We start from the raw sequence: 15,543 nt of genomic DNA, 5'->3' as shown, positions 1-15,543 counted from the left end.
ATCTGCACTAGAATTGGTCAGATAAGTTGTAGTCATAGTAATATTAACCATTCATGATTTAATAGCATTGTTTCCATGTTTATTGTTCTTTTGTAAAGTATTTTTTCTAAGATCATAGCCATAAAACAAAATTTCACACGATGATTTAGTTGCAAAATCAATTCACAGCCCACATAGAAAATAATATTATTGGCTGCATTATCTGTAAATGGTAATGAGCCAACGCTATCATATGTTAGCTTGCTATCAAACTGTGTGAAGGTGTAGCAAACTCAGACTATGTGTAAATACAGAGCTTTAAGTCTGTAAAAACTAACAATCATAAACACACACACACACACACACACACACACACACACACACACACACACACACATATGCACAAAGTTGACTGCGTGCTGATGATTGACATGTCAGCAGCAGGGCAGAGACAAGATGATATGGCCTGGATCAATGTTCAGACAGGCAGAAAATACTGTATATCTATATAGAGCCAATCCGAGATTATTTTAACATGTCAGCCTTGGCAGTATAGAATCTGAAAATGGATTTGTCCGGAGAAAGTAATAAGCATTCTTATCCCGTCGCATATTAAAATCTTGTTTAGTGCACTCCCCTCATGAAGGAACGAGGACATCGGCAAGTTATTTACAGCATGAAAACAGAGAAGCACTTCTCACAACAGTTCAGTGCTTGAAATCCGACCTCTGGTCATCACTTTGATGAGAAAGTGAAAAACTTGGCAGTTCAATATAATCACATTTGTTAAGGCAGCTCCAGTGATTGACATAAGTATTTGAAACTTTGTAAGTAGTAAAGTAAAGAAGCAGAGATGACACGTGTCTGGCAACAGTAAATCACTTTTAACCACGCCAAACCATGTCTAAAACCACATCAATGGTAATACATACAAATACAGAAAACCCACAACCCTGTTCCAACACATTCATCTGAAGCCTGCACTCTTTATTGACTTTTGCAATTAAATTAGAAGAAACATAATTTATGATATGATTTTACTTCAATAAAGTGTGTAGGTAATTCTCCAACTATACTTCCATGGTAAGGAAAGCCATCTTTAGGTCTGATCATTTTTTAAGCCAATTCTCTATCCATCCCAATTTTCTGATTGTTGCTAATTTGAGAAAAAAAAGATGCTATTTGAAGATGTCAGCTATAGCTCCAATATTGCGCATTTAACACTATTTTGAGATAACAATGGACTAAAATCAATCTGAAAAAAGGAAGAGATCGATAGAAAACCTGACATCTCTATCGCTAGTTTTGTTCCTGGAATAGAGAGAAACTCATAAGGGTATGAAAGTGGTACTGGATGTAGGGCTGGTAAATAAATCCATTTTATCAATAAATCGGGTTTGTGGAAAACTGAGATTTTCCAACCCCAGGTTTGTTGCAACCAGCTGCATGTATTTTGCTGAAGTCGCTCTGCCTCATCTGTAGCCTGAAATAAAGCTTAGATTGGGCCCAACAAATCCAGCCCGACCCTACCCGAGCCTGTGCACGTTCTGTCCAAGCCTGGCCCAGCCCAACCCATTAACTGTAATTATGAGCCCGAGCCCGATTTAAACCCGACGATATTTTAATAAGTGGGCCGTTATAACTGACGTTTTCAACAACAATTTTGAGTTGTTTGAATGACAGCTTCCTTCAGGTGCCTGTTCATCGTTGAGGTCTTCGTTATTTTGCTTTCATAGGAGAGCAGCGTGCCGCACATAACATAGGTTCTGTTTACCTAAACTTCAGACTAAAACGACTGAATAAAAAAAAAGAGAGTCAAAGCTTTAGCCTGAAACTACATAGTGCAGGAAGAATATGTGATTTTTCACACTTAAATGTAGCAGAAATCAAGTATATCCTCTGAAAATAACTCTGTGAGTCATGACTGTCTACAATGGGTGTAACACCCGAGTCCCACTGTCTGTGATGCTTTCCAAGCTTTCTGAGCTGTATCTACAGCGTGTTTACATCGCCAGGACAGCAGGCAGGCTCATCCCCTCACGTATAAAAGTTATTTAATTGAGGGACTAGAGAAAAAGAAGAATAACATAATGTACTCACTGCTTATTTGAATGTTACATAAGCGTTTTAGATCACGGTTATTTTGTGTAAATTTACATGCAGTGTGAAGATACGAGCATAATATAGACCGCTAGCATTAGCATGCTAACACAACAATGCACTGCGAGTTGTTTTGGTTTCATGCTGGTGCTCAAGGGCGACATCTGGTGGATCAAAAAATCACATATTCTTCCTTTAAAAGACAAGTTTACAGCTTGCACTTCAACCTCTAAAGTAAAATTCAGGTTACTGTATTAATCCTTGAAGGTAATTCAGCTTTGTTACATTTTATTGATAAAATAAAAGCAAAACTTAAAAGAAAACTAGTAATTTTTTGTCATTTGTAGTTGTTTTTTTCAGAACAAAAATCGATACAAAATCGTAGCTTGGTGTGAAAAAATCTGAGAATTTATTTATAGGCCATATCTCCCAACCATATTTGGAGACATAATGTGTACTGATTTGTTGTTACCCTTGATGAGCAGATCCTGTGCTCAAAACAATTCAGGCCAAACCTCAAATGTGGCTGTTTAAAATGCTTGTGTGAATACACCTTTGTATTCATATGTTAAGTTAAAAATCAGGGGTTTCTTAACACCTCTTTTGTCGATGCTTTTATCTCTGTTCATATTTGTTTTAATCAAATACTTCATTTATTTTAAACATTTTTGTCAATTGTGTATGTGGGTTTTCTTGGTCTTATATTGTGGTTTTTGTTTTAATTTTTCCACTTTCTTTGATTGAAAAGCACTTTGGTCAGCAGGTTTTTTTTTATGTGCTTAATACATCACTTTGACACTTAACTTTCAGAGGTTTGGTTTCTATGCTCACATCCACACACTTGGACCATGGAATCTCTGACATACATGCCTGATCCCAGTTCTGTTCAACAACTTACCTGCCCTGTTGATCTCTATGATCTCCTCCTGCGCCAGTGGGCAGTCCCCAGTACCCATCATGCTGCCAGATCCCACCATGCCTGGCCCGATAACATTGCCCATCAGCCTGTGCGGTGAGGCAGTTGCCATTGCCAGGGCATCTGGCTTGCAGTAGTTGGGACTGCCTGGCTGCGGTGCTCTGGGGATGTGCTTGTTTCTCTTCTTGGGGAGCTTCTGCTTGGCCATGGCCAGGGAGTAGTACATGCCGAAGTTGTTGACAATGACGGGCACAGGCATGGCGATGGTTAGCACACCAGCTAAGGCGCAGAGAGCACCCACCAGCATTCCAGACCATGTCTCAGGGTACATGTCCCCATAGCCCAGTGTTGTCATGGTCACCACAGCCCACCAGAAGCCAATGGGGATGTTCTTGAAAGCTGTGTGGGCTGCAGCTGTTGGATCATCAGGGTCTGCACCGATGCGTTCAGCGTAATAAATCATAGTAGCAAAGATGAGGACGCCCAGCGCCAAGAAGATAATGAGCAGCAGGAACTCATTGGTGCTCGCCCGCAGAGTGTGGCCAAGAACTCGTAAACCAACAAAATGGCGGGTTAGCTTGAATATACGCAGGATACGAACAAATCGCACCACACGCAGGAAGCTCAGCACGTCTTTGGCTGTTTTGGAGGAGAGGCCACTTAGTGCCACCTCCAGGTAGAATGGCACAATGGCCACAAAGTCTATGATGTTCAGGGCGCTGCGGAAGAATTCTCCCTTGTCAGGGCAGAAAAGGACACGCATCATCACCTCAATGGTGAACCAAATGACACACGTGCCTTCCACCCAGGTCAGCCAGCCATCAGTGACGACCTCATACACGATCTGCAGGATGGAAGAAAAGAGGAAAGGGTATGCTGATTTTATCAAGCTGTCATTCATTTAATCAATCATTTATTAACTAATGCATGGACAGAATCAAAGAGATGGACAAAACAGATTTTTTTTAACATGGCAAACAAATTTGATGAATTCAGAAAAAGGTAAAAGTCTAGATAACATGCCATGAGGAGAGGTCATGTTGGGATCTGATGATGGAAATTATTTTACAATCTTTGTTAAAAACTACAGACTTAGGGCCTGGGTAGCCTAGCAGTCAGTGTGCAGACCCCAAGTACAGCAGCCTTGGGGGCCAAGTCCGGATTGCATAATTTGTTGCACACAGAAAACACTATCCTATTATTCCACTATGATAACATCTGTTTTTGTTTGTTCAAAGTTGATGTACCAGAAAGAAAAACATGGAAATCAAATAAACGGCTGTTGCCTTACTATTTTCTCTTCTGAGATTAAATTTTTGTTCCTTTAACAATTCGTTTTATTTATACACAAGATACGTAAATAAATGACTTAATTTATACCAGATTGATCCTAATGTTCTGCCTACCTCTGCATCAAGCTTACGCGGCCTAACAGGAGCAATAATTTGGTGCCTTCCTGACCCAGGATTGAGTCCAGTCATACTACAGTCATCATCCTTGTAATAATACTAGTAATGATACCAATAAAAATCATACAAATACTTATAGTACTACTACACTACTACTACTACTAGAAGTACTACTACTACAACCACAATATAAATAATAATAATAATAATAAAGTAAACAGATTCTAACAATGTTATAAGGGTTTTCACATAACATATGGAATAAGTGCATGTGCAGAGTGTCTGATTAAAATATAATGCAGATTGCATTATAGTAAATGTAGCATTGAGCATTTTAGGTGATGTACATATAGGGACAACAAGTCATGACATCTTTGCCGATGCAGCTTAGTTCTTTGCAATTTGTCTTTAACAAACCTAAAGATATACATATAAGAGATACATGACCCCGTGGATGTCTCTTTGATTCAGTACACAAAAACTTCACTGTACCTCGTCACGTGTCACATTTCCATCGATGACTGTCTCCGTTTTATTGTAGATGGTGTTGAAGGCTTCATGGGTCTCCAAGCAGAAGGTGGAGATAGAGAGGAGGATGAAGAAGAGTGACCCAAATGCCACATACTGCAAAGAGAAAAGCAGAGAGGGGAAGAGACATGTTACTATTTGCATTACACAAAATCTCTTTTCACTCAAACATCACAGCAAACTGTTACATCTGCACACAAATGTTTTTCTCGTCGGCTTTTTTTTTTTTTTTGGTTTTTTTTTGCCGTGAGTATTTTGGTGTTGATGTGGATGTTGGTGGAGGAGGAGGATTTGGGCCATTGCAGTAGAAAACAGCGGTCATGCCAACAGGCTGCAGGTAGGGGGAGCCAATAAAACACTAAGGGAGTGCTGTTAATTCAGTGTCCTGACTGCTGCACTCTCATTGATAACAGCACAGTCTGAGGGATAGAGGGAGAGCACAGGCTGGTGGATAGTGTAAAGGTAATTAGGCACAGAGGCTAAAGAGAGGGAGAAATACAGTACTTGTAGAAAGAACCATATACATGACAAAATAAGCAATAAAGAGATGTATTCATTACTGTAACATTATGGAAGCACGTATCATGTACAAACCATTATTGATTTCAGTGTCCTTATCGATCTCTCACACCAAGCACTTTTTCCTTAAAAAAGAAAGGCCACCAATACACCTTTTTTGCAACAAGCAAGTCATTTATATTTTAAGTTGCTTTATATTTTTCAATACAGGCTCAAATAGGCTTATTTGCAGAAGAAGCAACTAATCAAAGTTAAAATAGATGTATACTGCATATGTTATGGTTTGAGCTTGGATATATGTTAAAGTAAAATGTCCCGTTAACATATTAAAATGACTATTGTTCAGAGCTGGACCTTTACCTGTTTCTTAGGGGTGAAAATGGACTATGCTGATCATAATGCTGGTCACAAATGGAGTTTAGTGATTCATTCCACCGCCTGTGTGGAGACTACAGAAAAATAAGAGCAACTTTAGGCCACTGTTGTGAAAGTAGGACCAGGCGCTTTATTGGCGGTAGAAGGTGGGTGGGAGTGTACACCTGGATGAAGGAGTTCAGGTAGGCATATTTCTAAAGGAGCAACAGGGTTTTGTAATTGGTGCAAGCAGCAGCTGGGTGCCAGTGGAGGGAGATGAACAGCAGAGTGACATATGCTCTTTTGGGTTGGTTGAAAACCAGGGGTGCTGCTGCGTTCTGGATTAAATCTGTGTGTAAGGGAGACCTGCCAGTAAGGAGTTGCAGTAGTCAATGCAAGACATTACAAAAGACTGTACAAGTAGAAGTGTAGCATGGCATAAACGGTAGGGTCTGATCTTTTTTTAAATGTACAGGGCATATCGACACAACCGAGCAATTGAGGTGAACTTTGCGACCCTTGAAATGACCCATTCACAATATTTTGATCTATTTTCGTTTTAATATGTAAATACCAGTGGCAATTAAAAGTCACCTTTTTCCTGGAAAAATGAACACTAAACATCTCTTAAACAGATGTCAGAAAAACAAATATCTTAATCATCCAGAAATGACTGCTGCAGGTTCTGTTTATCCAGACACATACACATTCTCACACCTCTGATAAAAAAAAGTCTCAAAATGTTTTCCCTCATGGTTATTTTCTTGTGCATGTTTTGATCGTCTCTGAATCTTGGAAACTGTCCCATTTAGACTTAAGATGACATTCAGACTATAAGTTTTATAGTCTTCGAAAAAGTCTCATATTGCAGCATTGTTTCCACCAACCTACCAGTACCATAAGAGATTTCAAATCATTATGTTCTTTCTTTTTTCTTTTATATTATGAATAACAAATGGCAACATCTGGTGTTGAAAAATGAAGCCATTGCAGACACATCCATACACACCGATACTAAAATGTCAGTGGACATGAATATGTTTACCTGTGTTCAATAACAAATTTGTAATGAATGGCTCAATTTTTTATAGTTTGAGACAGCATTTCAAATATGGCCGCTGCCATAGATGGGCTTCAACAGTTCCTGTTTCAGAAACCAATGGGTAACAACATCACTGAGACTACGTCCATGTTTAACACACCCTAGTAACAGTGCAGTGCTGCAACCTAAAACCAGCAATTCATATAACAGATTTTAAACCATGTGTTAACTACTTCCTTGTGTGTGTGTGTGTGTGTGTGTGTGTGTGTGTGTGTGTGTGTGTGTGTGTGTGTGTGTGTGTGTGTGTGTGTGTGTGTGTGTGTGTGTGTGTGTGTGTGTGTGTGTGTGTGCGTGTGTGGTGTGTCAGGTCAGTGATGAAGACAGACAGATGAAGTCTTCCTCTAATCCTCAGGGAGCACATTAAGTCCCACAGCTTATTATCATGGTCTAATTTAACACTGCTATCTAGAGCTGCCCTGGATTCACACAAGCATTCACACACACACACACACACGCACACGCACACACACACACACACACACACACACACACACACACACACACACACACAGGCATTCACACGTTAATTTACATGTTCTAATTTTTCAACTGGAAATTACACCTTTAAAAAAATCTATTTATTAGTGCACATGTAAATTTACTTCATTTGCAGTTTATTGAAGCTGGGGGGAATTCCCTTTTTTTAAGTAAATTCTGTGAATGATACTATACCTTCTTTTGAAGTTTTGAAGTCAGAGGTGTCAGAATTTTTTTTTACTAATGTATACATTCTGAGAGAACAATTTCATTGAAAAATCTATCTAACTAATCACGCAAGAGATGACTCAAAAGCTGAACTGTCATTTCCTCCATACCTCTTTTTTAGCTGTTTAACAGAAAAAAGACAGAAAGGAAGATTACGTTTTACAAACACGAGTGTCAAAATGACCCTTCATTGTTCATCCCCCTTAGGGTTTTTAGCAGGAGCCAAACCTTCCACAGAGGTGATTTTCCCTTTTCCAAAAGCAGATTTTATTTCTAGGAGTCAAATCATCCACAGGTTCCACTAACTTTCTCCAAATCAAACTGTTTTAACCATTAACCACATGCTGCATTATATTAATCTGATGGGTTTGGGCCAGGGGTTAGGGTTAGGGTTAAGGTTGAGTGTGTTTTCCTTATCATAGTGATTATTTACACGATTGCTTTTCACATCGTTAAGATAAAATTAAAACCATTTCAAGATCCTATCAACACGGCAGCAACAATCTACGCATCTGTTAGACCAACGACAAACAAACGATGATAAATAACTGCATTATAAAATACCATTTGAAGATTTACTGTACTCTCTTGATTATAATATTGCATCAAAAAGGGTCCCCACAATCAAAATCCAGTGATGATTTGGAAATGTTGGACTGTTTAAAACAATTTGGTCTGATTGTAAGGTTAATCAGTACCTGAGCCCAGTTCTGAGTACAAACATTTCAAAAAGGCACGCACATCCAAGAAAGTCTAAGTACTGGGTGCTGAACAAAAAACATACAAAGACAGAAGTTCTGAGTCCCATGACAAGGTCATTGTGGAATTTGGATTTGGTGCAGCTGTTGAAGCACTTCAGAAAGTTTAACCTCTAGACAGACCTACTGATGCAGACTCTGAAGCCGTTTTCACATATGCACTCCTGAACATACTAGATAATTCCAGGAGGACTGCTCCTGTTCACATATGCTCCTCACAGCGAGAGACTATCCCTGTCAGAGGGGGGGTGTCTCCTGATGTAAGACGTGACGTTAAAAAACAAAGCTACAAGACATTATAATGAGAATATTTGCCTTTATATCAATGCTACATGTAGTACAACGGAATGACAACATCAACAAAACAGCAGAGAACAACATACTGGGGATCAGAAAACAGAATGCAGCCTTTTAATTACGTGCACGGAGAGCGTAGTGGTCTTGTGTATACATTCTATGCACCGTGCAGCAGTTACAGAATATAAACGTCACTCCCCCTCCTATTGGCTCGAGGGGAATTCTCCAAAGAACATCCTGCGGCGTTCTCACATCAGCTCACCCGGACTTGCTGCGGAAAAAATACTAGTGGTTCGTGATGAGAAACTCCAGGTGAAGTCTGAGCAAAGAAATTTGGCTCTTCGCGTTCACATATACAGCTCCTCCTGGAAATACCCTTTTCACCTATAGAAGCTATAGAGAGAAGTGCATTTATCCAGGAGTGGGTTACACTTACAAACAAGCTTCTATTGGCTGAATTAGGAATATTGCTTGAAAAAGATTATTCTAGAGAAATTGTGTTGAACTCATCAGCCAAATACAGCCTCACCTGTAGTGCTGCGTTAAAAGCTCAGCCCCTCAGCAGCCTTTTTCTGCACCCTTATGAAATGATTTGTTTTGACCTTACACATTGTGTTTGAAACGAACCCGTTGTTTTCTTCTACAGTAAAATTGCTCTTTTATTTCTACTGTATAACCATTTTTAAGTAAGAAACACTTCTGCCAGCCAGTTACTGCCCAGAGGTTCCTGGCTGGAGAGTCTGTCTGCATTGCCAGACAGTTTGGCACATTACCAGCAATCATTTGGAATCTTTTGGCTGGTAAAAAATACAATCGTCTGACTAGTTCATGTGTGGGTTATAGTCACCACTGTTCATATCAAAGGGTTAGGAAAGGTTCAACTTCTAACCTGTCACATAGCAGGCAGAAAGAAACATTCTTATGCACATTTAATTCCCCAGTTAATGGAAATGGGGACCTTCAAAACAGACCATTACAAGTCACCTAGTCAGCGTTCTTTTATTCTTCCCATTTTTGTAGTTCTTTTTGTTATGATGATTATGTGAAAGACAAATTAATATTTTTACACAATAGACAGTCCACTGTGGGACTTAGGTTTGTATTCAACTGTTTTTGATATTATCAATGGTCAGTAAATCCATGTTTCTGTATAAAAAATATATATACCGTATATTACCTCTTTACAAAGTTGTTTTTTTGTTAGTGGCTGCCATTTCTATGATTGGTTGAAATTGATTCAACACAAGAGGGATCGCAAACCAAAATCCAGTGTTATTAAAATAATCTCAATTTTACTGTATATATGTTCTACAGTAATTATTTTTTATTGCATGGCTTGGTGGAACAGTCATTACATTTCATTGCACATCTGTATGAACATGTGACAAATAAAAATCTTGAATCCTAAATTAGCCACATGTACCTACAGCTCCATCCAAGCTTTATTGAATAAACCTATTATATCACGGTTTGTGTTAAAACTCTATCCTGATTTTCTCTAGGCTGACTAGCAATGGTCACCATGTATGTAGTAAAACTGGTTGTTTACTGTTCTTACTTAAAGTGTCAACTATGCAGAAGCCTGTATCTAGTTACCATAGCAACGGGGAAGAAGTCAAAATCTTGTTTCTTGTATGTAAAATGGTCAAATCTAAAAACTTAAAAGAATGGATAAAGGTTAATGGAAAGTCACTGAAAAGAAAAAGTATTTTCTTGTCGACCTTAGCCTATGGACTCTAAATCATGTTAGCTTATTAGCTTTCCATTGTCAAGTCATATTTAAGATTTCTTCTACTTCCTCGTGATAGACTTTAGCAGGTTATTGTCAAACCTTTAAAACCTTAACATATTGAATGCAAAGTGAATGCAAACATGAATCATGTTCTTTTTTCACTAACCAGAGATTATGGCATTTGTGGGATAAAGCCCCATAGAGGTGTATACTTTATGGACTCATCCTTTTGTTGTAACTCAACATTTCCTGCTGTTTCTTCTTTTTATGATAAGTTTTCAATTGGAGAATTGACTGGCTTTAATTGAGAAACAGTTGATGTAATGTATTTGTGGCTAAGATTAGCACTGTCAACAATCATCACTGATAAATCATCATTTTATTATCAATCAAATAATTTGACTTTGTTTGGCTGCGCAATAAACAGATACATCAGCCGCTGGCCGAATCAACCAGGACTGAAATCTTAAGTATTACAACTTACAACCTGTCATTATTCAGGTATTCATCTTTTTAGAATTGCAATTGAATTAACATGTACTATCAATTAACTGTAAGAAACTGTAACTTTTAAATACTGTCATGTACACCACAATTATTTGAATGGGCTGTGTAGGTCTGTACAAGCCACAATATCTTGGGCCTAATCTATGTATGTACCCTACTACTACTACAATTCATCTCTTCTTCCTCTTCCTACTTTGCCTCATTGGTCGCTGCTTCTTCCTCTCTTTTACATTCCCTTGTTCCTGCCAGTCATAAAGAATGACCTAAATCTCTTTCCTTACATCCTCCCCAGGACAATCTCCACTCTTTCTTTAGCTTTCTCTCTTTGTCTTCTTCATCAGACTACCTTTTCTACCGCCTGTCCATTCTATTTTCTCCACTATTTCTGTCGCTCTTTTTATACTTTTCTCCTTCATTTGTGTTCTTCCCTTCACGTCATCTCTCAGCTGTGTTAGATCTCTCCTCATTCAATTCTTGTTGTGGTCTCAAATCTCTCTGGCTTTTAACTTTGTATGTGTTTAAAGTGAAAGGGGCCACTGGTAGTGACAAACCCAGGGAATTAGTACCCAACCTTTAGTTATTTGTGGGGTTGTCACATCATCACACAACAGATTTGAGGTTCACAAAGCGGCTATTTTCAGCAAAACAAGCTGCCATGCTGCAAAAGCTTCAAAACATATAATCTAACTGTATTTTTCTCAGATGTTGATGAAGACAAAAAACAAGACTTAAAGAAGAGTTAATGTTGAACTGGCATTACTCAGGAGAACAGAAATACTATTCACAATGAATAACAATCTAGGGGAATTTTTTCCTAAATCTGGTCAAAACTATGCAATTTATTGCAGGTTTCTGGAATTCCTCTTTGGAAAACCTTTTTGAATGAATCAAAAATAAAATAAATCCTCTTAGCCAGAACATAATTTACTTTGAGATTGTACCGATGTTCAGGATATGTAGCATAGATTGTCTATAAAATAACACAATGACAAACAAAAACATGTGAAGTTGGTATTGTTTGCCAAAGAAACCGTCTAAACTCAAATAAAAAGTCAGTCATTTAAATAAACTATGCGGTGTGAAGAAATAAGTTGTTCATGTTTGCAGAGTTCGAATTAAATACTCTCCTATTAAATAACAGCAGATGGCAAGCCACAGTTGAACAGATCTGCTATAATATGATCCAGATTTTCTTGGTCAGAAATCATTGAATACTTCAACATTTTGCTGACATAAGCTGACACATTATTTAAACTAACATGCTAAGCTGTTACGTTAAGTAAACAAAGACCAGCTGATCACTGAAAGCATAAGACAGAAGCTTGTTTAAAGCATTTACATGGTCTCTTGCTGTTTTGCGTGTGTTCAGCATAACGGAAGAAATAACATTAAAACGTCATCCGGTGATTTCAAAAACGCTACCCCGTATGTATTACCTAAGTACTATAACATAACATCAATACTGAAAGAAAAAGGTTTTAGGGGGTTAGAGCAGTGATAAAAAGCAGCAGGAGCTAGTGTGCAAGTAAGTGAGGAAGACTTAAGGAAAGTGGGATGAGAGGAAATGAAGGAAGATAGGACAATTACAAGATGGGGATGAAGCAAGAAAAAAAGTGCTCTCAGCTTGGGACGGAGGATCAAAAGCTTCTAATTAGAGTCACTTAGCCTGGCTGTGGCTGAGACGTGCCCAAACTCATCACACTGATCCCATACCGACCTATATATCATTGGAGGAAAGACAAAGAAAGAGAAGATATATATCTACTAATAATAGCGCAATACTTATATGCTAAGTGTTAGCCGTTAGCATTAGCTAGTAGAAACACTTCTATTGCTTGGTTCACAGACAAATACATTTTTGTAGGAGAGATACTATGGTGTCAACATAAAGGTTAACTTAAAGAAATGGATTTTGAGCAAAACAATGATAAAATAAAATAAACCCATCAAGCCTGAAACATCCTCAAATCCTTTTATCACAAAAGTTGGCAACTCAGAGTTTCAAAGGAGTAGATCTAGGGAAAATAGCGACTCAAGTTCTTGCCAAGAATAAAATGAGTTGAACAACACCACTCACATGTTTGCCAAATTGTTTAAAAATGTAAGTGCAAAAGTGACTTATATTCGCACGCCTGTTTCAGGGCTACAAAAGTTCCTGGAAGTGGCTAATGACTTGCCGTAGAAGACAGAAAATGCTGACTTTCTCAGTATTTAAACTGTAAATGTTAATGGAAGAAGCCTTAGTGACGTCACCAATCTGTTACTGCAGGGGGCTTTGAAAACCCATCGATGGTTTTGGCCGTGCTGGAAATATTGTCTCCCCCTAAATTTTAGTCAACCTAACGTCAGGCTGAGAGCTGGAACTAAGGTGGATTTGAAGCCTCTTGGCAAACCATTACTTTGTACCACTGGTGTAGTGGCGCCTAAAAAAGTGAGTTTAATCTTAATTTTTCCCCAAAATGTTTTTTTTTTAAATTGGCCCGTCCAACAAAGGATAAATAGCCTCTGTTTTAAACAGTGACATGTAAGCCTGTGTTATAAACAGTGACATGTAAGACTTCTCCTTCATATTTAGTTAGTGTGTACTAGCCATTTAGAGATGGAGTAGGGAGAGTCAGCCCTTCACCGTCAGGGAAAAGAATTTCAATATTCTCAATCAATGAATGGTGTATATCAGATGAGATTTAGAAGTGGGTATACCCTATGGAGACTGAAAAATAAGTGAGAATACTCCTTATACCTGCGTATACCCTGCACTACACCACTGCTTTGCATCCACCTGTCAATGAGGACAGCTATGCACCTTATTGTAAAAAACACTTGTCCTTCATAAAATCAAAACGAACGAGTTATTAAAAATGTCCCGACCCGTACAGTGTGTGCCGATCGAGACATGAGCTTTTAATACCATCTAGTTTTTGAACCAGGCTCTAAACATGTTTATTTCTACTGGTAATAATGACTTTCTTTAAGGGGTATGTAATGTATGTAACTTCCGGGAGACACTTGACGGGCTGCAGGTTTTTGCACTTCCGCATTGGCATGATTTTTTAACACCAGAAAAAGGAAGCCAGGTTGCTGATTGATATTTAACCAAAACTTGTCATCCTTCACGAGACATTCTTTTTGTGCAAAGTCTGAAGTTGTCAAATATTAAAGCAATTATGTTTACTAAAAAAAAATTTGAAAGACTTTTTAAGAGAAACTTTTACAAGATGAAACATTTCCCAAATCAGAAAAATTAATTAAATGCTGACTCTGTTTTAACAAGATTGTTTTACAAATTAGACTTTACTGCCAAGAAAAAGAGCATAAAACAACAAATGTAAACGTGGTACTTTATATCATTTTATTTGTCCTCATACTAATATAAGAGTTATTAAGGAAGATGTTTGAGCTTCATTTCTTGCATTAGCTGAATTTCAGCCACACCTGACTATCTGCAGAAATTATAACACAAGATTACATTTCTTCATAGCCCTAATAAAATAGTTTTGATTTAATTGAATACAACTAATCCTGCCTCCACCATGCCAAAACTAAATCAAAGAGGTGCAAGATCACAAATGTTGCACCAGTGATGAGAATGACAAATGATGTCATCCTGCTGATAGTGGCAGAACTGTTATGTTTGGATCTGCTGAGCACTAGTTTTCCAACGTGAATGTCTGCTAACAAAGACATGTTCTACAAATTACATGTTATTTATTATTTCAACTGTAGCTGTGTAACACTTTACATATGTTAGTCACATGAAGAATAGTTTTCTGTAACTGCAGCCAAAAGGTTTGGCGAGCCATTAAATGACATCACTTTTTTCTCTCCTTTAGCAGTGACGCAGCACTCGGGATGTCCTCTCTCACACTGCAGAAAAGACAACCACATACACACAAACGCACACACCGTTTTCCTTGTAAAGGTGACTTCACTACAAATAGCCCGGCTGAAGATTTGCATACTGTTTACTGTCCCAAGAGGAGGATACAGCAGTATGTTAGCTGAGCTCCCTCCACGCACACAAACACACAGCACACACTTAGACACACCAGTTGACGTGTGAGTTATGCCAAGTCAGTAAGAATCTAACTGGACAGGCTGTGTGGATATGTATGTGATAAAAGAACACTGTGACAGTAGATGTTCAGGTAAGAGACAGCCTGTCTGTGGTCATGAAGCTATGTTTTGTTTCAGACAAGAAAAAGTGGTGCAGTTGGGTTAGGGTTAGGGTTGTGCATTACCGTGTTAAAACAGCTGGGATGCCTCACAGTACCTCCCTCTGTGAATTCCCCATTCTCTTCTCCTCCTGTTCCACTTTATTTTCCACATTTATACTAATTTACCTCTATGCATCTAGTCATCCTTTGTGCATATAGTCATCCTTTGTCCTTCTGCAGTTTATGGTTTTCTGCATCCCTCAGCTTGATGGTTGATCCTCTCTTCCGGTTGTTTACAACATGCAGCATGCATGTGTCCAAGATTAACTTCAACATAAAAAAGCACAAAGGTCTGGGGATACTGTAATTGGAATTATAATGAATAATGTCAGAGGGTTATTGAAACCATTAGTGGTGGCCTTTTTAGCAGATACTTTGTAAAAGCAAGAGATCCTGAGTTCTTCAACAGGGATAACGGAGGCA

General features: G+C 38.4%; 1 protein-coding gene across 3 annotated transcripts in view; it reads right to left on the bottom strand.

The window, feature by feature from the left end:
- Positions 1-15,543, bottom strand: part of LOC132953894 (potassium voltage-gated channel subfamily C member 1-like) — a 72,645-nt gene that overhangs the window by 32,963 nt on the left and 24,139 nt on the right. For all 3 annotated transcript variants that reach the window (XR_009665677.1, XM_061026249.1, XM_061026248.1), the window contains exons 2-3: positions 4,897-5,028; positions 2,978-3,839 (exon numbers count right to left, since the gene is read on the bottom strand). Coding sequence is in view for 2 of the 3 variants with exons in the window: in XM_061026249.1 (XP_060882232.1) it covers positions 2,978-3,839; positions 4,897-5,028 (994 nt within the window). In the remaining variant the exon portion in view is untranslated. The remainder of the gene's footprint in view (positions 1-2,977; positions 3,840-4,896; positions 5,029-15,543) is intronic.

This window comes from Labrus mixtus, chromosome 20, assembly GCF_963584025.1.
Source record: "Labrus mixtus chromosome 20, fLabMix1.1, whole genome shotgun sequence".
In the NCBI taxonomy this organism is placed as follows: Eukaryota; Metazoa; Chordata; class Actinopteri; order Labriformes; family Labridae; genus Labrus; species Labrus mixtus.
The sequence above is the reverse complement of the archived record's forward strand: the minus strand, read 5'-3'. Positions and strand labels throughout refer to the sequence as shown.